The 23,688-nt window shown below is 42.1% G+C and overlaps 1 protein-coding gene across 7 annotated transcripts in view; it reads left to right on the plus strand.

The window, feature by feature from the left end:
- The first annotated feature begins 15,959 nt into the window (after window positions 1-15,959).
- TRPC4AP (transient receptor potential cation channel subfamily C member 4 associated protein) overlaps window positions 15,960-23,688 on the plus strand; it is a 106,885-nt gene continuing 99,156 nt past the window's right edge. For all 7 annotated transcript variants that reach the window (XM_080685209.1, XM_080685208.1, XM_080685211.1 and 4 more), the window contains exon 1: window positions 15,960-16,197. In XM_080685209.1, coding sequence (XP_080541335.1) covers window positions 16,030-16,197 — 168 coding nt within the window. In that variant the 5' untranslated portion in view covers window positions 15,960-16,029. The remainder of the gene's footprint in view (window positions 16,198-23,688) is intronic.

Here is a 23,688-nt window from a genome sequence, read left to right on the forward strand (position 1 = left end):
AAAAAAAAAAAAAAAAAAATGTAGTTTATTTTTCTCATACAGTTGGAGAAACAATTAAACCTGAAGTCTCCTGGCTCCAAAGACCCCAGGGGTTGATAATTGAATCTCCCCTCCTCTCAAGGTTCCCCTTTTCTGGTATTGTTGGTGAGGGTGTTGTTATAAGTGTATCTCTGCATTAGTTCTTGCCCCAGCCTGTGCTTCTGGTCCTTTAGTCCTGCCATCTCTCCATCTATCCTTCTATGCAACAGAGATTTACTGAGCACCGTTGTGTGCCAGCCTCAGCCCTACAGTTCAGCAGTGAACAAGGCAGAGAGTTTTTATTCTCATGGAAACTAAATTCTAGTGGAAATAAATAAATTAGTAAATATATAAAATACCATCATGATAAATGCTATAAAGAAAATAGGATGCTGTGCTAGAAAATCATGAGCAGAGTTAATCTACCTTAGATAGGGTAGTTAAAGAAAGCCTCTGAGGAAGTGAGATTTTAAATCTTTAATTATAGAAAATTTACAATTAGCAAAAGTAGAGACAATAGGATAATAACCCCCATGTACTCATCACCTGACTTCAAAGGCAGGCAGTTCATGGCCAACCTTATTTATACCCACACTAGGTCACTTAGAAGGAACGTGTTTCAAATTAAAAAAAGATTTAAAATAGTTTTACTGCCCTAAAGATCCTCTGTGCTCTACCTGTTTATCCCCTTCTTCTCCCAATCCCTGGAAATAACTTATCTTTTTAATATCCCCATAGTTTTGCCTTTTCCAGAGTATCATACAGTATGTAGCCTGTCAGAGTTCAGAATAATGATGGCAAAGATGCTCAACAGCATGAGAATAAAAGATATAATAACTATGAAGAATGGCATACCACTAATAAAGAACACAATGGGAGGAATACACAGCAGAGTACAGGAAGCCGAGGATTGGATCAGTGAATTAGAAGACAGTAGAAAAAAGATCATTCAATCAGAGAACCAAAAAGAAAAAACAACTAAAAAACAGGAGGACAGCCCTAAGTGGTTTGGCTCAGTGGATAGAGCGTCGGCTTGCAGACTAAAGGGTCCTAGGTTCGATTCCGGTCAAGGGCATGTACCTTGGTTGTGGGCACATCCCCAGTGGGAGGTGTGCAGGAGGCAGCTGATCGATGTTTCTCTCTAATTGATGTTTCTAACTCTCTATCCCTCTCCCTTCCTCTCTGTAAAAAAAAAAAAAAAAATGCAATAAATATATTTTTAAAAATTCAAAACAAAACAAAGCAAAACAGGAGGACAGCTTAAGGGAGCTGTGGGACAACATGAAATGTAACAATATTCGCATAATAGGAGTGCCAGAAGGGGGAGAAAGTGAGCAAGGGATAGAGAATGTGTTGGAAGAAATAACAACAGAAAACATCCCTAACCTCGTGAAGGAAAGTCACACAAGTTCAGGAGGCACAGAGAGTCCCAAGCAAGAAGAACCCAAACAGGCCCACTCCTAGACACATCATAATTAATATGCCAAAAATTAAAGACAAAGAATCTTAAAGCAGCAAGAGAAAGCAATTTGTTATCTACAAAGGAGTTCCTATAAGGCTTCCAGCTGATTTCTCATCAGAAACTACAGGCCAGTAGTATATGGCATGAAGTATTCAAGGTAATGAAAAGCAAGGATCTGCCCTGGCTGGTTGGCTCAGTGGATAGAGCGTCGGCCTGCAGATGGAAGGGTCTCAGGTTCGATTCCAGTCAAGGGCACATGCCTGGGTTGCAGGCTCAATCTCCATTGTGGGGCATGGAGAAGGCATGATTCTCATCATTGATGTTTCTATCTATCTCCCTTTCCGAAATCAATAAAAATATATTTTTAGAAAAAGAAAAAAGAAAAGAAAAGCAAGAATCTGAAACCAAGATTACTATATCCAGCAAGGCTATCATTCAAAATAGATGGTGAAATAAAGAGCTTCCCAGACTAAAAAAAAAAAAAAAAAATGGCTAAAGGGGTTTATCACCACCAAACCAGCAGTGCAAGAAATGCTAAAAGGACTACTGTAATGAGAAGAAGAAATATATATAGAGAGAAACATAGGCATAAAGAATTAAAATGGGTCCTAGCCGGTTTGGCTCGGTGGATAGAGCCTCAGCCTGTGGACTGAAGGGTCCCAGGTTCGATTCCAGTCAAGGGCATGTACCTTGGTTGCAGGCACATCCCCAGTAGGGGGTGTGCAGGAGGTAGCTGATCAATGTTTCTTATCGATGTTTCTAATTATCCCTCTCCCTTCCTCTCTGTAAAAAATCAATAAAATATATTTAAAAAATTAAAAAAAAAAGAATCAAAATGGATCCTAGCCAGTTTTGCTCAGTGGATAGAGTATCGGCCTGCAGACTGAAGGGTCCCAGGTTTGATTCCGGTCAAGGGCACATACCTGGGTTGCAGGCTCGATCCCTAGCAGGGGGCGTGCAGGAGGCAGGTGATCAATGGTTCTCTCTCACCATTGATGTTTCTATTTCTCCCTCTGTCTTCCTCTCTGAAATTAATAAAAATATATTTAAAAAAGAATTAAAATGGCAATAAGTACCTACCAATAATAAACTTAAATGTAAATGGATTAAATGCTCCAATCAAAAGGCATAGGATAGCTGAATGGATATAAAAACATGACCCAAATATATGCTGTCTAAGAGACCCACCTCAACAAAAGACTCACACAGCATGAGAGTGAAAGGATGGTAAAAAAAAAAACCCCAACATTTCCATGCAAATGGAAATGAAAAACAAAACAAAACACAAAAACACACCTGGGATGGTAATACTCATATCTGATGAAATAGACTTCAAAAATAAAGGCCATCACAAGGACAATAAATATCACTACATAACACTAACAGGATCAATCCAACAAGAGGATATGACCCTGGTAAACCTTTATATTGGTGCACTCAATATAGGAGCACCTAAATACACACACACACACACACACACACACACACACACACACACACACACACACACACTTCTGGAGGACTTTAAGGGAGAGATCGACAGCAATACAGTCATAGTAGGGGACTTTAACACCCTTCTGACTTCACTGGGTAAATCTTCCAAATAAAAAAATAACAAGGAAACAGTGGTTCTAAAAGACACACTGGATCAGATGGATTTAATTGGCATTTATAGAACATTTCACTCCATAGCTACAGAATATACATTCTTCTCAAGTGCACATGGAATTCAATGCAGTCCAATTCAATGTATTACAAAGATAGACCACATGTTACGATACAAAACAAGTCTCTACAAGTTCCAGAAGACTGAAATCGTATCAAAAGCCAAAACAATCTTGAAGAAGTGCAAAGTTGTACGATTCAGATGTTCTGATTAAAAAACTTAGTATACTAATAGCCCTAGCCAGTTTGGCTCAGTGAATAGTGCATCGGTCTGTGGACTGAAGGGTCCCGGGTTTGATTCCAGTCAAGGGCATGTATCTTGGTTGCAGGCTCCTCTCCAGGCCAGGCCCTGGTTGGGACTCATGCAGGAGGCAACCAATCAATGTGTCTCTCTCACATCAATGTTTCTCTCTGTCTTTCCCTCTCTCTTCCACTTTCCCTAAAAAAAAAAAAAAATCTATGGAAAAATATGCTCGAGTGAGTATTAACCAAAAAATAAAATAAATAAAAACTTAGTACGAAGCTATAAAAATCAAGACACTGCTACTGGCATAAGGCTAGACATAAAATGTAATGGAATGGAATTGAGAGTCCAGAAATAAATCCTTATATTTATGGTCAATTGATTTTTGGAAAAAGTGCCCAGGCAATGTAATAGGGAATACTAGTATTTTAAACAAATATTGCTTGGACAACTGGATATCTACCTGCAAAAGATAGATTTGGACCCCATATTAAAAATTCATTTCAATAAATCAAAGGCTTAAATAGTAGCTAAAGCCATAAAATCCTTAGAAGAGAACATAGGCATACATCTTTGTGACCTTGGACTAGACAATGTCTTCTTTGATGACACCTAAAGCACATGCAAATGAAGAAAAACAGATAAATTGGACTTCCTCAAAATTAAAACTTCTGTGCTTCAAATGACACTATCAATAAAATGAAAAGACAACCTACAGGATGGAAGAAAATATTTGCAAATAAAATATATGATGCAGTTCTAGTATCCAGAATATATAAAGAACTCTTACAGCTTAACAATAAAAAGATAACCCAATCAAAATATGGGCAAAGGAGATAAATAGACATTTCTCCAAAGAAGTATAGCAGATGGCCAATAAGCACATGAAAAATGTTCAACATCATTAGTCATTAAGGAAGTGCAAATGAAAACTACAATGAGATACCATTTCACACTCACTAGGATGGTGTCTTAGTCTGCCTGAGCTACTATAACAAAGTACCATAAACTGAGCGGCTTATCAATAACAGAAACTGATTTCTAACTAGAGGCCCAGTGCATGAAAATTCATGCACTGGAGAGGGGGGCATCCCTCAGCTGGGCCTGCCCCCTCTCACAGTCCAGGAGCCCTCAGGGGCGGGAGGCGACCTGATGATCAGGGGAAGGAGATGCCCCCATCACACCTCTGCTGCTGCCACTGCCAGCAGCGCAAGCCTCGGCTGGCCCTGGTTACTTGAGCCCTGGGCGGCCCTGGGTGGCTGGGCAGCCACCGTCTGAGGCTTGCCTGCGCCTCAGGCCGGTCCTAGGTAGCTGGGCAGCTGACATCCGAGGCTTGTCTGCGCCTTGGGCCGGCCCTGCGCCTGTGCTTGCCACCCCCTCGGCTAGGCTGAAAGGACTGTGGGACTCCAGTGGCAGGCACAAGGAGCGGCTGGCCGCACTGCGCGCCTGCCACCCCCCGGCAGGCTGAAAGGACTGGGGGACTCCAGCGGGGCTGAGGGGACTGGGCGCTGCCATCTTGTGGCTATGGATGCTGCCAGCTTTGTGACAGCGTGATGGTCAATTTGCATATTCTCTCTTTCTTAGATAGGATAGTTCTGGAGGCTGTTAAGTCCAAGATGAGGGTGCCAGTAGGTTCTGTGTCTGGTGAAAGCCTACTTCCTAGACTTTTCACTGTAACCTCACATGTCAGAAGGGATGAGGAAGCTCTAGGGCCGCTTATAAGGGTACTATTCCCATTGATGAGGAAGAGCCTTCATGACCTAATCACCTCTTTAAGCGCCCCCTCCTAATATCATCACCTTGGGGGTTAGGATTTTAATATATGATTTTGGAAAGACATAAACATTCAGTCCATTGCAGAAAGATGGATAAACAAATATTATTGAGGTTGTGGAGAATTTGGAATCCTCATACATTGATGGTAAAATGGGGCAGCCAGTTTGGAGAACAGTTGGGCAGTTCCTCAAAAAGTTAAACAGAATAACCATAATAACTACTGTATATGACCCACCAATTTTATATATATACTAAAGAGAAATAAAAACATGTCCACATGAAAACTTGCACACCAATGTTCATAGCAGCATTATTCATAATAACCAAAGGTAGAAAAATCCCAAATATGTATCAACTGGCAAATGGGTAACAAAATGTGATATATCCATACAATGGAATATTATTCAACCACAAGAAACAGTGAAATACTGATAAATACTACAACATGCATACATTTTGAAAATATATGCTAAGTGTAAGAAGTCAGACACAAAAGACCACATATTATTTCCTTTTATATTTAACTAGAGACCTGGTGCACGACATTCTTGCATGGGGGGAGGGGGGTCCCTCAGCCTGGCCTGCACGCTCTCGCAGTCCAGGACCCTCCTTAGTGCTGCCCTGGAGGTGGGAGAGGCTCCCACCACCACCGCTGCACTTGCCAGCCATGAGCCCAGCTTCTGGCTGAGCGGCGCTCCCCCTGTGGGAGCACAATGACCACCATGGGGCAGCTCCTGCGTTGAGCGTCTGCCCCCTGGTGGTCAGTGCATGTCATAGTGACTGGTCGTTCCACTGTTTGGTTGATTTGCATATTAGCCTTTTATTACATAGGATTTTGACATCAGCATAGATCAATCTATAGAGACAGAAAGTAAACCGGTAGTTGCCAGGGACCAAGGGGAGAGGATTGGGGAGTTACTCCTAATGAGTGTAGGTGTTTTGGGTTTCTTGGTGTGTGATGAAAATGTTCTAGAATTAGTGATGATAGTTATACAACTTGGGAATATACTAAAAACCACTAAGCTGTATGCTGCAATAGGTAAATTTTATGGCATATGAATTATCTCTATATATAAAAAGCCAGCGACTGGAATGCTGGAACGACCAGTCACTATGATGCCCACTGTGGCCAGCGAACTGGCCCAATCAGGGAGTGGGGCCAGCTGGCTAACCTCCTGTGGCCCCTCCCCCCAGCCGGCCCCACCCCTGATCAGCCTCTCCCACCCCAATCAAGGGTGGGGCGGCCAGCCAACCCCCCCTCGTCCCCTCCCCCCTGGCCAGCCCCACTCCTGATGGGGCCCCACCACCCTGAACAGCCTGCAGCCCCTACCCCCAGCCAGCTCTGTCCCCGATCAGCACCCCCACTCTGATCAGGGGCAGGGCCGCCAGCCAACTACCCATGGCCCCTCCTCCAGGCCACTGGCCCCCGACCGGCCTCCCCCAACCCAATCGGGGGCAGGGCCCGCCAGCCAATTGCCTGCGGCCCCTCCCCCCAGCCAGCCTGGTCCTGATTGGGCCCCGATCGGGGCGGGCTGGCCGGCCAACCTCCCGCCATCTCCTCCTCCTGACAGGCCCGGGCCCGATCCACCGATTGGGGCTGGGCCAGCCGGACCCCACCTGTGCACGAATTTGTGCACTGGGCCTCTAGTCCTATCTATTAAAGAGGGAATATGCAAATTTACCATAATGCCATAACAAGATGGCTGCACACACAATGGAGGCAGGGATTCTGTAACACAAGATGGCTGCGCCCACAGCAGAGGCATGGATCCTGTAAGAAGATGGCTGTGCTCACAGCAGAGGCTGAGTTCCTGTAACAAGCCTTAATGAGCAATCAGCAGGGACCTGAGGCTGCGTGGCGCTGGGCGGGGGCAGGGGAGCTGAGGCTGCGCCCCCACCTGGTGGGGCTTGACAGGGGACTTCAGGCCATGTCCCCCACCCTGGCGCCTGGCCGGGGGTCCTCAGGCCGCACCCCCTGCCTCAGCACCAGGCTAGGGGACCTCAGGCCGTGCCCCCTGCCTGGCAGGGCTTGACGGGGGACCTCAGGCCACAACCCTGCTGTGCGGGGCTTGACGGGGGACCTCAAGGTGCACCCCCTGCCCTGGCCCAGGCTGGGGGACCTCAGGCTGCGCCCCCTAGCCCGGGCCAGGGGACCTCAAGGCATGCCCCCCAGCCTGGGCCGGGGGACCTCAGCCTGCGCCACCCCCTCCCGGCACCAGGCCAGTTGATCTGAGGCCTCGACCCCCACCCGGCGGGGCTTGACAGGGGTGGAGCTGGCTGGGTCTGGATCTAGCTCAATGTGGGTGGGGCTGGCTGGGTCTAGGTCTTGCGCAATTTTGAGGCGCACATGGGTGGGCAGGGACTAGACTCTGGTTCCCATGGTGCGCCCCAGACTCTGACAGGAGGAAGATTTTCATATATATTTTACTAATTTTCTTTCATCTCTGACACTTTTATTATAGAGAAAGGGTAAATAGCAATATTAAAATATTTCCTCTAATTCCCTTTTAATGTGCATGAATTTCATGCACTGGGTCACTAGTTGGTTAATAATATTATATAAATTTCAGGTGTGCAATTTTATAATACATCCTCTGTATATTCCATTGTGTGCTCACCATCTAAAGTCTAGTCTCCTTCTGTCACTATATATTTGACCCCCCTTTACCCACTTCATCCTCCGCCTACTTTCCTTCCCCTTTGGTAACTATTATTATGTTGTCTGTGTAATGAGATTATCTATTTTGTTCATTTGTTGCTTATTTTATATCCCACATATGAGTGAAATCATATGTTTCTTGTCCTTTTCCATCTGACTTATTTCACTGAGTATAATAATCTCAAAATCCATCCATGGTGTTGCAAATAGCAATATTGCATCCTTTTTTTTTATGGCTGGGTAAAATTTGAGATTTTTATTGTACCTCATCTGCTGTGTTGGTATTAGTGTTATGCTGGCCTTGTAATGCCAGTGGGGGAATGTTACCTCTTGTTCTGATTTTTGAAAGAAATTGTGTATTGTTGGTATTATTTCTTCCTTAAAATTTTGGTAGATTTCACAGCCATGTAGGAGTTTTCTTTGTGGAAAGGTTTCTAAATTACAGATTCAATTTTTAAAATAGATATAGGATTATTCCAATTTTCTATAACTTTTTATATCCATTTAGGTGTGGTTTTCCTCTAAAAATGTTTCCATTCCATCTAGATTTTCAAATGTATAGGCACAAAATTGTTCACTATATTCTTCTTTTTAAATTTCTTTATTGATCATGGTATTACATATGTGTCCTTATTCCCCCATTACCTCCCCCAACCCCCCATACATGCCCTTACCCCCCTGTTGTCTGTGTCCATTGATTGGGCTTATATGCATGCATATAAGTCCTTTGGTTGATCTCTTCACTATATTCTTTTATGATCTTTTTAATGCTTAAGAATCATTTGAAATGATGTTTCCTTTTTGACATTAATTGCTGGTTGGAATCTATTCTCTTTTTTTCATAGTTTGTTCTAATTTGATCGATTGCGTTGTAGTACTGAAACACAACAAGCGATCTTGGATTTCTCTTCCTTGTGCTGCAGCTTAAAAACAAATAGAAAAATGATGGTTATGTAAGATGTTAATATTTGGGGAAGCTGACTGACTGAAGGGTGTAAGGGAACTGTCTGTACTATCCTTACAACTCTTCTGCAAATCTAAAATTATTTCAAATAAAAAATCAAAAAGGAAAAATAAAAGCCAGGAAAATGGTACTTATCATCCACTATTTATCAAGCTCTGCTCAGAAGGCCTTTGGGTTATTTGCAAGACTTGAATTCACCAGAGGAATTAAATGTATTACCAGTAAGGAGGTTCCAAAGAATTGTAGTAAAGACTCAGAGGCAAAGACTTTTACTTCAATTTTTCTTCCTTTTTAAAAGACATTTTGTGACTTGTTTCCAAAGAAGAATTTCAAAAAGGGATCAAGCCTATGCAATCTTATTGGAATAATGATACAATTCAAGGAAACGAGGCTTTGAATATATTTTGAACTTTATCTGTGTTAACAGGAAAATCTGACTACTTTATCTTTCTCTCAGCTGCAATCTACCTAGGAAGGAAAGAAACGACTAGAATTAATTACAAAACAATACTAAAAAGGTTTGAGAGCCAGGGTTAAATTGTGAGAATCTGACCAGAAATGTTTCCAGAGTTCTGAAAAGGCAGGAACTTAGTCTTACAATGTGGGATTTGCAGGAGTTGGGGAAGACAGGCCTCTAAGGCTTCCAGTCTGCGTGGAACATAGAGGGTATGGTGAAGAACGGTGGGAATTAGGGTTGAATACTTAGGAGTAGAGCTGGTTTGTGTAGACTGTAGAGCCTTAAAGATGCCACTTTAAGCCTTTGAATTTTACATATTTTTGAACAGAAAACTTATGTGATAAAAATTATGTTATAATAATAGCTAATTTTGTAGTACTGACTTTGTGCCAAGCCCTGTGTTAAGTGCTTTGTATCTATTGTCTCAGAACAATCCATTGAGGTCGATACTGTTCTATTCTCCATTTACAGATAAGCAAGTTAAAGCTTCAGAAAATTAAGTAACTTGTTCAAGGTTATGATGCTTGTGTAGATTGGAGCCAGAATTGTAATTGGTTGTTATCTAGATTCTGGGCCCTAGAAGGGACAAGCCATTCACAAATGCATCTCTAGTCTTAGGACAGTGCCTGCACAAAGTAAGTGTGCAATAAATATTTGTTGAATGAATGAAATTTATTGACCACATTTTTTTGTTTATAATTGCACACATTCCATTTTGCTGTGATGATTTGTTAGTTTCTGAACTCGCTACTTTATGCTTCTTTGTTGAGATGATATGATTTGATAGTGTCTGAAACACATAATAGGGTGTGTTTTTTTTAAAGAATAGTTTATTGATTTTAAATAGAAAGGAAGGAAGAAGAGAGAAACATTGATGTGAGAACACAACATCAATTGGCTGTGGGAATCGAACTAGCAACCTTTTGGTGCATGAGACAGTGCCCAACCAACTGAGCCATAATGGTCAGGGAAGTAGGTATTTTTAAAATGTTAATTTTCGTTCTTTCTCCCCTCTTCATTGCTAGCATAATTTCTGATACAGAGTAGGTATTCAGTGAACAGACTTTAAGACAGTTAGTTGGGAGGTCACTATAGAATCCGAGAACCCTGTAGCAAATTTGTGTGTGTGTGAGTGTGTGCGTGTGTATGCGCGAGTACGTATACATGTGCATGCACACACCTTTTGGGGAGCAAGGGTTCAAGCTTTCATCATAAAAGTGTCCTCAGCTTCCTCAAAAGTTTAAGAGCTGCTGTAGATTAAGGAGTAAAACTGGCTATGGAAGTGAGGGAAGAATTTATCTCTGTGGGGATTGGAGCAGAAATCTACAGTGACTCTAGTTTCTGAATTCAGATCACATCACATATTTGGACAAATTCAAGTCTTACAAGGAACATTGAAAAGTAGGATTGTCCCACATGATATCAAAGGACACAGGAACTGACTTGAAAGGACTCCTGCTGGTCAAACTTGTGACAATTTGAGCATCAGAAAGAAAGAGAAATGAAAATATACACCATAAAAACTTGTATGAGAATGTTCGAAGTAGCTTTATTCATAATAGCTCCAAACTACAAATAACTCAAATATCCATCAACAGGAGACTGGATAAACAAATTGTGCATATTCATACAATGAAATACTTCCAGGCAGTAAAAAGTGGAATTGACACATGGAACAATGTGGATGAATCTCAGAAACATTACACGGAGTGAAAGCTAGATTTGAAAGACTACATACTGCATGTTTCCATTTACATAAAGTTCTAGAGCAGTCAAGACCATTCTATAAAGAACAAAATCAGGACATTGTTTGCTTGGGGCATGGGAGTTGACTGAGAAGGGGCCTGAGGAAACTTTCTGGATGATAGAAATGTTCTGTATCTATTAGAGTGTTGCTTACACAGGTATATAAACCTTTGTCAAATTCATCAAATTAAAATGTAAGGTCTGTGCATTTCATTGTCAGTAAATGATAACCTAACCAACCAAAGGAAAATAGATTAACAACAGTTAAGGATTATAACACATTAACTAAAAAAGAATCCAGGAGTCCATAGTGATAGCTCAGATTAAAAGGGGATGAGCTTTTTTTTTTTTTAGGAGAATATAATCTAATAAAAAGTGAAGAAGGATAGAATTAGAAAATCCCTGTTTTGCAACCACCAGCATTGTAATCCAAGGATCATTAAAGGAGATATGGCATTGAAAAACAATGCAGAATCCTTGACTGAATCCTGGATGGGTGTGTGTGTGTGTGTGTGTGTGTGTGTGTGTGTGTGTGTTAAGACTGTAGAAGATATTCTGGGGGCAATTGCACATTAGATTTCTTGTGTGTGATGGTATCATGGTTATTAGGAGCATAACCTTGTTCTTAGGAGTTGCATGCTGAGTTATTGGGGTGAAGTGTCATGATATCTGTAATTTACTTTCAAATGGCCTAGCAAAAAAATTTGATGTATATATAGATATAGATTTATGTGTATACACAAAGAGTAGATAAAGACAAAACAATGTTAACAACTGGTGAGTCTAAGCAAGGAGTATATAAGTATTCAGAGTATTATTCTTTCAATTTTTCTGTAGATTTGAAAAAATTTCCTCATAAAAGCTGAGGGAAAATAAGACAATGAAATTAAGTGCTTGGCCAGTGGTAAGTGCTCAGTGAAGTTTGGGTCCTAAACAGGAGTATAAACTCCAGGAGGGCAGGGGCTTTTGTTTGGCTCTGTATCCCTAATACCTGCAACAGTGCCACATAAGATGATACTCAACAAACATTTTGAAACAAATCATTGAGAGGTTGTACATTAGAAATATAATGTGAAAAAATCTAATTGTACAAAGTAACACCACAGAATGATACATGGTTACATGCGACAGTTGTTTCTATGGTCTGAATATACTGTAACTGTGACCGTTGCTTTGATTAAAATGGCTTTTCTATGATTAAAAAAGTGATTTAAAAATTTGCACTCGGTAATTCATCTGCCCAACTGAGTTTAGCAAGTCATTTACAAGAAGCAATATATTCAACATCAGTGTGTTTGGTTTAGCCATTTGGGATTATTGTGGGGGGAAAAATTAGTCAGTTTTGGAGCTTCATTTTTTTCGCTGTTGCTGACATCAACTGGCCTCTTATGGGAGGGGTACTATGCCCTCTGGTGGTGAGAGACACTCATTTCTATGGAAAAGGTCCGCAGGACAGAGATGAAGTGGGAAAGAGTGCCTTTTACCCAGAGGTTTCTGGATATCTGTCTCCTTATTTGCTAGTCACATAGTGACCTTAATGACTGAATTTGACGTAAAAATTTTTGACTCAGTGAATAGCCATCTTTGGGGAATTGTCTGGACCAGGCTGGACTGAGGAAGTTATAAATTTAGGAATGGAAAGTGGTATCTGTAGTTGGGTCAAAGCTGAGATGGGAAGACTTGTCCCCAGCATGAGTCCCAAGAGATACATGGGGGCCATATGAACTGTAAGATTTGTCAGGATCCTGTCTCCTGCTGCGACAAGGATGAAAGCATACTCCACCATATGCCGCAGGATGAGCTGTGATCGGAATCCTGGGCCTGCAGTTGCTCAGAGAAGGCTGGCTGCTGGCCAGACAGCTCACCAATGATCAGCTTTGTATTCCTGGAAACACTTTTTATTTTTCTTTCTTTCCTCTTAATTTCTAACATTAAAACACATTTTTCCCGAGTGTAAAAATGTTATGTGGTCGTATGAAAGATATGAAAAATATTAATGAGGTAAAAATCACACGCAATCTGTTTACATCAAGCATGTCAACTCAAAGGCTAACACGGGCCAAATAAACAAGGTTTAAGTTTATATGGCCTGCAAAAAAAGAAAAGCTTCAATTTTCATAGAAACGTAGGGTTATTTCGATAGAGACATGCTGAATGCAAATGAGTAATCGTTAACAAAAAAATAATAAAACATTTTAATAAAAAGTAATATTTTTTCTTGAACATTAACTTACCAGATACTGAATAACTGCACAAATTAATAAGCGTAATGCAAATAAATCTATTTTTCTTGTTTTCTGAAAGCGAAATATTTCCTGTTGCACACACCAAACAAGTCAGTATAAGACTAATGACGTGGCAATTGGCTGCTAAAATATTCACTGCCAGTATTAGTGGAGAGAAATGGTGCACCTGCACATAAGGTGTGTAAGGGAAATGAATGCAACAGGATTATAGTAATCAGTCATTAGTGAACATTGTAGTTTGTTATTAATCATTATGTGTAACAGGATATTGTAAAAATTAAGTTGTGAAATTTTTATTAAAACATTTCTTATATACCATTATATTGGCTGGGCCACAAAAATATTTGTTGTGGACCACATGCGGCTTGTGAGTTTGACATGCTTGATGTACATTGTGATAACTACAGTTGACATTTTGATGACTTTTCTTTCAAGTAATTCTGTACATATAACTACATAGGGTAAGAAAGTCTAATTATACATTAATGAGATCATAACATACTTATTCCTTTATAACTTGCTTTATTTTTATTTCATGTGTGGTGAGCATCTTTCTACCTAGGTATAGATATATAATTTATATTTTTAAAATTTTAAATTATTAAAGTTATATATGCTTATAGTAAAATGCAAATAATAGTGTAAAAGTTAGGAAACGAACATTTCCCCCACATCCTAATTCCATTCCTCCATAGTAATTGCTTTAACTATTTTGTGCATAATTTCCAGATTTTGTAATCCTAATCTAATAAAAGAGTAATATGCAGATTGACCATCACTCCAACACACAAGATGGCTACCCCCATGTGGTCAAAGATCCTGCCCCCATGTGGACACAAGATGGCCAGCAAGGGAGGGCAGTTGGGAGGGACCAGGCCTGCAAAAGAGGGCAGTTGTGGGCGATCAGGCCAGCAGGGGAGGGCAGTTAGGGGTGACCAAGCTGGCAGAGGAGGGAAGTTGGGGGTGACTAGGCCTGCAGGGAAAGGCAGTTGGGAGGGACCCAGGCCTGCAGGGGAGAGCAGTTGGGGGTGACCAGGCCTGCAGGGGAGGGCAGTTAGGGGTGACCAGGCCTGCAGGGGAGGGCAGTTAGGGGTAACCAGGCCTGCAGGGGAGGGCAGTTAGGGGCAAACAGGCTGGCAGGGGAGCAGTTAGGTATCAATCAGGCTGGCAGGGGAGTGGTTAGGGCAGGGGTGGGCAAACTTTTTGATTCGAGGGCCACAGTGGGTTCTTAAACTGGACCGGAGGGCCGGAACAAAAGCATGGATGGAGTGTTTGTGTGAACTAATATAAATTCAAAGTAAAGGAGCGGTGGGGAGAGCAAGAGAACCGGATAGAACAGCCGGATCCGGCCTGCGGGCCGTAGTTTGCCCACGGCTGGGTTAGGGGGTGATCAGGCTGGCAGGCAGAAGCGGTTAGGGGCAATCAGGAAGGCAGGCACGCGAGCAGTTGGGAGCCAGCAGTCCTGGATTGTGATAGGGATGTCCCACCGGGATCGGGCTTAAACGGGCAGTTGGACATTCCTCGAGGGGTCCCAGATTGGAGAGGGTGCAGGCTGGGCTGAGGGACACCCCCCTCCCCGTGCATGAATTTCGTGCACCGGGCCTCTAGTGTACATATAAATTTACATGTAGAGTCTGGCTGGTGTGGCTCAATGGTTGAATATTGAGCTATGAACCAAGAGGTCATGGTTCTATTCTTGGTCAGGGCACATGCCTGGGTTACCGCTTGATCCCCAGTAGAGGGTGTGCATGAGGCAGTGATTCTCTCTCATCATTGATGTTTCTATCTTTCTCCCTCTGCCTTCTTCTCTCTGAAATCAATAAAAAATATATTTTTAAAAATTTATATAAGTAGATAATTTTCATACAGATTGGATCACATGACACATGTTGGTCTTCCATGAGTTTTTTTTATTTAACTGTCATGAACATTTTCCTACATCAGAGTGTGTGCATATAATATTTCTTTTAGTGACTGCATAATATTCTACTGTATAAATGAACCATGGTTCATTTAACCAGTCACCTATTGATGAATATTTAGGTTATTTTCAGTATATTGATATATAAAAACGTCGCTGAATAGTCAAGTTCCCTCTGACAGAATATGACATCGCAATTTACCAATCCCTTTCCCTTCCATTATTTCGTTTAACTTCACTGCAACCTACCCAGTTTCACAATTTATCCAGTTATTGTGCGTTTATGTAGTTCTCCCGTGTAACCTGCATTCCCAATCAGGATATCTAGTTAGTCTGCTCTGCGCACCACTGTATTGCCAATGACCTGCTCAGTGCCAGGTGCAAAGCAGGCCCCTAAGAACTATTTATTGGCTGAATAGGCTCCCAATAACTACTGATTGAATGAAATTGCGCAGGGAGTCGAGGTCGGCGGAGAGTCCAGGGCGGAGAGACAGTGAGGAATTACAAGAGGCTTGATTCCTGGCCTGGAGCCCAGATCTTTCCCAGGCCAGTTGGCTGTAACGTCCCAAAACAGACAAGAAATGGGAGAGTGCGCAAGCAGGACTCGTCCTAGACCTGGGGGACCTCGCCACCGAAATGTCGCACCCAGGGGCGCGAAAAGCAACTGAGGGAGCCAAGTTCTCAACGCACCTGCCCCGTCTGAAACCAAGACTACATTTCCCAGCAGCCTCCGCGGCGCGCACAGTCCCTGCCACGCGGCTTGTGCCTCCACCGACGGCCCGCTGGGGGCGCTGCGGCGACCCCTCTGCCGCCCCGTAGAAATCTCCGCGGCCCTGGGGCCGCTTGCTTCCTGTTTGTCCGACGAGGAGACATGGCGGCGGCGCCGGCGGCGGCTGGGCCTGGGGCCGGCCGAGGGCGACGGGCGGCGGCAACGGTGGCTGCTTGGGGCGGATGGGGCGGCCGGCCGCGGCCCGTCAACATTCTCCTGCAGCTGCGGCAGGGCCAGCTGACCGGCCGGGGCCTGGTCCGGGCCGTGCAGGTACGAAGCCGGCCCGGAGGGGCGGGGCGGGGCGGACCAGGCGGGAGCTGGCGAGGGGCCGGGGAAGAGGCCTTTCCGGACACCGCAGTACGGGCCCGACCCCTCTTGGCCGGCCGCGGGGCCTCCCCGTGGTTTGCACGCACGCTGTCAGCCGCGGTGGGTGGTGGGCACCGGCCGTCTACAGGCCCCTGGTTAGGGGCCGAGCGGGGCTGGGCTGCATCATGCACTGATGGCGTGTGCGAGCGTGGGGCCTGCGTCTGGATCCTGCCTTCCCTGCGCCACGTCCGCACGTCTGGGGGACTCTGGGCGAGTTTGCTTCAGTTTCTGCGTGCCTCGAGTTTCTGCCTTGTAAAGTAAACTGGGCGGTCCGTCGTCATTTCAGCCCCTAAACGTTTCTTAAGTTTATCATTATGTCGTTCTCTCAAAGAGGCCTTTCCTTGACCCCCCACCCCAAGTAAGTCCTCATTGTTACTCAGTCACAGTCCTGAGTGTATTTCGTTCACATTACTTTCTTAGTGTGTAATTACATATTTCTTTGTTGTCTGCCCCGTTTTTCTCACCGGTATCTCATATTAGGCTTTGCTCCAACGGGTGCAGGGACTGGATCTGTTTTGCCAATGTAGTGTCATGGTTAAGAGTGGTGTCAGGCCTGGATTCAAAGCCCTGCTCTCTCTTGCTTGGGCAACTTACCTTCTCTGCCTCAGTTTCCCCATTTGTAAAATGGAGATAATAAGTAGTAACCTACCTCAAGGTGTTGTGGGGGTCAGAGGAGTGTATTGTGTAAAGCATTAAATGCGTTTCCGGTGCATAGTAAGGGCAGAAGGGTAATCAGTTAATATTAATGCTATATTTGGTATCTAGTTTATAATAGGCGCCCAACATATAATTATTACTGTTTTTTTTTTAATGAACGAAGGCCATTGCTTTAGGGTAAAGCAGAATGAATAACTTAAGCTCCTTGCTCCCTCCCATCCCCCTCCATGTTAAATTGTAAACACACCTGTCCAACATTAACTTAATTTAAAGACAGCTCTTGCTTAAAAAAACTTGTTAAAAAATATTTTTTTTTATTGATTTCAGAGAGGAATGAAGAGGGAGAGAGAGTTAGAAACATCAATGATGAGAATCATTGATCGGCTGCTTCCTGCACACCCCTCACTGGGGATCAAGCCCGCAACCTGGCATGTGCCCTTGACTGGAATTGAACCTGGGACCCTTCAGTCCACAGGCTGATGCTCTATCCACTGAGCCACATGGGCTAAGGCCATAAAGAAACCTTTGAAGGATACACAAAAAAGTAATAAAGTGGTTGGTGGAAGTGTGGTGGCAATTGTGTAGATGGAGAGAATATGGGAGTGAGACTTTCTGCAGTGTAACTTTATATATGTATGTTAATCTTGAGCCATTTCAGTATTGTTTACTCATGATTAGAAGGACAGAATAAAATAATGGCAAGGTGGTCAGTTTGTATGGAGGTTTACAGATGAAGCAGTTCTGGGTGAGCAGTATTTTCCTGGACATCGGGATAAGCATAGATGAGCAACTTTTTCCCATTGGCATTCTTCTCTCTCTGCCTTAAGACGATTTTGGAAATACTTGCTCTATCCTTCTTTAAACCAAAGTGCCTTACTGAGCTGGGTATTAGGGACAGGCAGAAAGGGAGCTAACTCACCATTACTGATCAGATACTTTGGCTCAAGTATTGTGCAAGGTATACAATGTTTTTATTTAATCCTCAGTTTTTAAATACAATGTCAGGACTCATCCCTTTAACACAGATGAGAAAACTAAGGCACTGAAAGTTTAGATAATTTGCTCCTAAACACCATCTTGATAATCCTCTATGTTCTGAGGGCAATAGAGAGTCACAAGAGTTCTTAAGCATAGTGACTGGGGCGATTTAGGACACTTAATTTGTTTTCAATGTTGGATTATTTGGAATGGGAGGAGACTGGAGGAGTTCACCAGATAGAAGGCTCCTGGAGTATAGGCTCATTGTTGTGATGATACAGTATACAGGTGTAGAGGTGGAGATGGAGACACCTTCCCAGAGCTATAATGAAGATCAAGTGGGGACCTGCATCTTTCAAATGTATCCTTTCCTGGTAACTTTTCTTGATTTCTTCTTTGCCACACCTCCCACCCTCTCTCTCCCCCATATTGCAGAATAAATTAGTTTTGCAAAGGTATTTCTTTTCTTTTTTAAATCTTCACCAGAGGATATGTTTTTCCTTGATTCTAGAGAGAGAGGGAGGGAGGGAGGGAGAGAGAGAGAGAGAGAGAGAGAGAGAGAGAGAGAGAGAGAAAGAACCGTCTATGTGAGAGAGAAACCTCAGTTGGTTGCCTCCCTGTATTCACCACAAACTCGCCCTGACTGGGGATCTAACTGCAACCTGGGTATATGCTCTGACTGGGAATCAAACCCGAGACCCTTTGGTGCACAGGACGATGCTCTAACCAACTGAGCCACACTGACCAGGCCTCACAGGTATTTCTATAGTACGGTAAGCATATCCATTATGGCATGAGCTATAATGGGAAAGACCAGATTTAAAAAAAATTTTTTTAACTGTGATATAAAAAAACATAACACGTACGATCTTAACCATTTTTAGGTGTACACTTCAGTAGTGTTAAGTATATCCACATTGTTGTGAAACAGATAGCCAGAATTTTTTCATCTTGAAAATCTGAAGTTCTAGCCCTAGACTGTTTGGCTCAGTGGATAGAACGTCAGCATGCAGGACTGAAGGGTCCCGGTTCTATTCCGGTCAAGGGCACATGCCTGGGTTGCAGGCTCAATCCCCAGTAGGGGGCGTGCAGGAGGCAGCCAATCAATGATTCTCATCACTGATGTTTCTGTCTCTCTTTCCCTCTCCCTTCCTCTCTGAAATCAATAAAAATATATTTAAAAAAAAAAAGAAAATCTGAAATTCTATATTCAGTAGACAACCCTCCCCCTTCCCCCTTAGCCTCTGGTAACCACCACTCAACTTTCTATTTCTGTGAATTTGAATACTTTAGATAACTCATGTGAGTGGAATCATTCACTTAGAATAATGTCCTTAAGGTTCACCCACGTTATAACATGTAACAGAAAATCCTTGGAAAAGACCAGATTTTCAAGATGGACCTAGATAGATTAAACCAGGGGTGGGCAAACTTTTTGACTCGAGGGCCACAATGGGTTCTTAAACTGGACCGGAGGGCCGGAACAAAAGCATGGATGGAGTGTTTGTGTGAACTAATATAAATTCAAAGTAAAGGAGTGGTGGGGAGAGCAAGAGAACCGGATAGAACAGCTGGATCCGGCCCGCGGGCCGTAGTTTGCCCACGGCTGGATTAAACCCTAGTTCTGTCATTGACTAGTTGAGTGACCTATGGTGTATTATTTAACCTCAGTTTCCTTATTTCTAAAATGGCAATAACATCTACCTCATAGTGTTGTTAGGAGGATTAAGTGAAATGATATGTCTAAAATGCTTGGCAAGTGTGTGGCATATAGCAGATGTTCATTAAAAGTTGCTGTCAACCTGCAGCTATTAGGGACATTATCTTCTTGAGGGACTTTGTCTTATTTTTCTTTACATCTGCAGAGACTGAAATGGTGCCAGGCACTTGATAGGTACTCAGGTCTCAGTAAATTGTTTAAAATGAAATACTTTGAGGGCATAGTCTTCCTCCTCCTCAGTCATGTTCTATCTGTACTCCCAAACAGTCCAGTGGCTTTAAAGGAATCAGATTACCTAGGTTTGAATCCCAGCTCTGGCCCATGCTTGCTATGTGTCTCTGGGCAAGCTACTTAATTTCTTTATATCTCAGTTTGTTCATTTGTAAAATAGGGACAGTCATGGGGCTAATCTGTTAAGGTTAGGAACAAGTGAGTTAATACATATAAAGCACCTAAATAGTGTCTGAAACACAATAAGCATGCTGTAAAGGTTAGTATGTTTTTATTTTTTATTTATTTTTTAAAAATATATTTTATTGATTTTTTTCAGAGAGGAAGGGAGAGGGATAGAGAGTTAGAAACATCGATGAGAGAGAAACATCGATCAGCTGCCTCCTGCGCACTCCCCACCTAGGATGATCCCGCAACCAAGGTACATGCCCTTGACCGTAATCGAACCTGGGACCCTTCAGTCTGCAGGCAGATGCTCTATTACTCACTGAGCCAGTGAGTAATGTTTTTAATAACATATTCTGATGGATCCTAAATCTATATTTCCATCCTGATATCTCCCCTTTTACTCCAGATGGGTATATCCAAATACCTTCTCATCATCTCCATTTAGATATCTAATGGACATCTCAAACAATATGTCAAAAATAATATTCCTGATTCCTCTTTCACCGAACCTGGTCTTCCTTCCCCAAGTCTTGCCCATTTCCCTAAATGGAACTTAAAAGAAGCCTAGGAGAAGACTCCTGGCCACATGGTTTAGAATAGGCCTGTCCTAGTTAGATTTTAGTATGCCTTATTTCCATCTCCCTTTCAATTTGTCCTCTGTTCAGGTAATAAAATATGCTGGTATGATGCTTTAGCATTTACAGAGCTTATTCACACTTCTCAGCACATTTGATCCATAAAGCAAATCGGACCCTCCAATGCCATCTCATTGCTGTTAGAATCAAATCCACATTTCTTACCTACAACCCCTAGAGATACTGCTTCAGATACTCCTGGGTTATGACATCCTTGTTCTGTTTTCCAAATGCCAGTCATTGTTTTTTTAATGATTATTGGCATATCAAAATTCCTGTTTTCCTGAGTGTTAATTACTTCATAATTTTTTACTTAGATGGACTCCTTCCATTAAAAAAAAAATTCAGTAGGTGCTACTTGTTTTACCTTTATTCTAATAAGCATTAGTATTTGTGAAACCTTAGGTGTTTAAGTCAAATATAGTCTTCCCCTGCTGGTCAAGGTAATTTGATACTGAAAAACCCCTGGATAGAATAAATTCTCATGAATTAAAAATATAAATAAATACCATAATCTTAATAGGAAGTTTTTGTATTCACAGGCCATAAAATTCATTTCTAATTATATTGAAACAAAACAAATCCTATTAAAGTGGACACAAGTAATCATTGGTTCCCATTTGTTATCAGAATAGCCTAACAAGGTATTTAATCTTCATTAATTATCCTTTAAGATGGCTATTTCCTTGCACTTAATATGGTATTTTGAGGTATTAGATATCTTACACTTAGGATTAAACAAACAATGTACATTGGTGTATATAGAATTGAGCCTTTAATTATTTAAAAAGAAAAGTGCAGTAAAGACAAAATTAAGTCAGTGAAAACTATAAATGTCACATTGACTAAACAGGTTGATAGCCTAAGTAGCATGATGTAAGAGATTATCACATATAAACTGTTAAACCACAAGTACTCCTAGAGAAAAACCCATACAACACCTGCCAGTAATTCACACTTTGAAGATGACTTGATATTGACTCTTTCATCAGTACTCAGCTGTTCACAGGAAAACAAAATCCAAATGATTATTTTAAAATGAGAGTAGATGCCTTGTGACGTTGAATACCTGGAATATGATGGGGAAGACTTCTCAGTATTATGAGCCTTATAACAAAAAACAGCAGTGCCCTGCTCGGCCAGCGTGGCTCAGCAGTTGAGCTTCTACCTGTGAACCAGGAGGTCACCGTTCGATTCCCAGTCAGAGCACATGCCCCGGTTGAGGGTTCGATCCCCAGTGTGGGACACTCAGGAGGCAGCCAGTCAATGATCTTCTCTCATCATTGATGTTTCTATCTCCCTCTCCCTTCCTCTCTGAAATCAATAAAAATATATTCAAAACAAAACAAAAAACCCCAGCAGTGCCCTGCCTTGTCTTTCACCCCCAAGTTTCACATACACACCCCCTTCCCCATCCAGGCAACCTCTCTCTACACTGTAGCTATTTCTTTTGCAAGGAAAGGTCCAGGAAACAGGAGAGCCAGTATTTCTAAATAGCATGCTTATAAGGCTGTTTACTGACTTTTAAATTTTGGACATTATCTATTTTCCTCTTGTAGAAGATTTAAATTTAATTCACAGCCACCTGTGCCACATGTTTTGTGTCCATCATTCTCCTATTGTAGTTTTATCACAGTTTGGGGTGTTGGTGTAAGTATTTATATTACGATGGTGATGATGATATGATTATTTACAGCAATTGTATTCAATTATTTTTGTTATATAATTTTTTATTTTTCTTACAGTTAAAAGTCACCCTTTCCCCCCTATTTCTTAAATTGAGATATAAATATAAACTATACAATTCACCATTTTTAGTATGTAGTTCTGTGTATTCGTTTTGATAAATGTATACAGTCCTGTGACCACCACTAGTTAGGATATAGAAAATTCCCACATAGTAGGACAACTGCTCATCTGTTTTCTCTCCTATTCTAATGCCCTTTTATAGACTTTCATAGAAATGGAATCATATCCATATGTAGCCTTTTTTAAAATATTTTTTATTGATTTTAGAGAGGAAGGGAGAGGGAGAGAGAGATAGAAACATCAATATCAATGATGAAAGAGAATCATTGATTGGCTGCCTCCTGCATGCCCCTCACTGGGGAACGAGCCCGCAACCCAGGCATGTGCCCCGGACTGGAATCGAACCTGGGACCCTTCAGTCCACAGGCTGACGCTCTATCCACTGAGCCAAACCCGCCAGGGCCATATGTAGCCTTTTGAATCTGGCTTTTTAAGTTAGAATAATAATCTTTTAAAACTTTATTCCACAATTCTAACCCCCCCCCCTTTTTTTAAAGAAATCCTTCTTAGCCCTGGCCAGTGTGGCTCAGTTGGTTGGGTGTTAGTCTGTGCACCAAAAGGTTTCCAGTTCTATTCCCAGTCAGTGCACATGCCCAGGTTTTGGGGTTTTGGACTTGATCTCGGTAGGGAGCATGCAGGAGGCAACCAATTGATGTTTCTCTCTCTCCCTCTCCCCCTCTCCCTTCTCTCTCTAAAAATCAATAAAAAATATATTTTAAAAAGAGAAAAATCCTTTTTAGTACTCTCCATCTTTCTGCTCCAGTTTGAACAAGTTACTGGCTCAGACAGCTAAACAGCTGAATTCTTGGGATTTCCTGTCACCAAATTCAGAGCATTTTATTTTTATCATGTTTAGATTCTGTTTCCTGAATCCTGTCTTACTTTTTCTCGGGTAGTACATTCTCTAGTAGCCTCCTAAGAAAGAGTACATGGGAGATAACTTTTTCTTAAAAGCTTGTATGTGTGAAAAGCTCTTTCATTCTTACACTTGTCTATTTAGTTTAACTGGGTAAAGATTTTAAATTGGAAGTCATTTTCCTTTAAAATTTTAAGGTGTTTGGTGTATATTTAAGCATTTGGTGTAACTTTGGGAGATTCTGTTCTGTTTTCTGGTCCTTTTTATATGACCTATTTCCCCATCCATCAACCCCTGAAAACTTTTAGGATACCCTCTTCCACCATCTCTTCTCCTCCTCA

Source organism: Plecotus auritus (genome assembly GCF_963455305.1).
Source record: "Plecotus auritus genome assembly, chromosome: 8".
In the NCBI taxonomy this organism is placed as follows: domain Eukaryota; kingdom Metazoa; phylum Chordata; class Mammalia; order Chiroptera; family Vespertilionidae; genus Plecotus; species Plecotus auritus.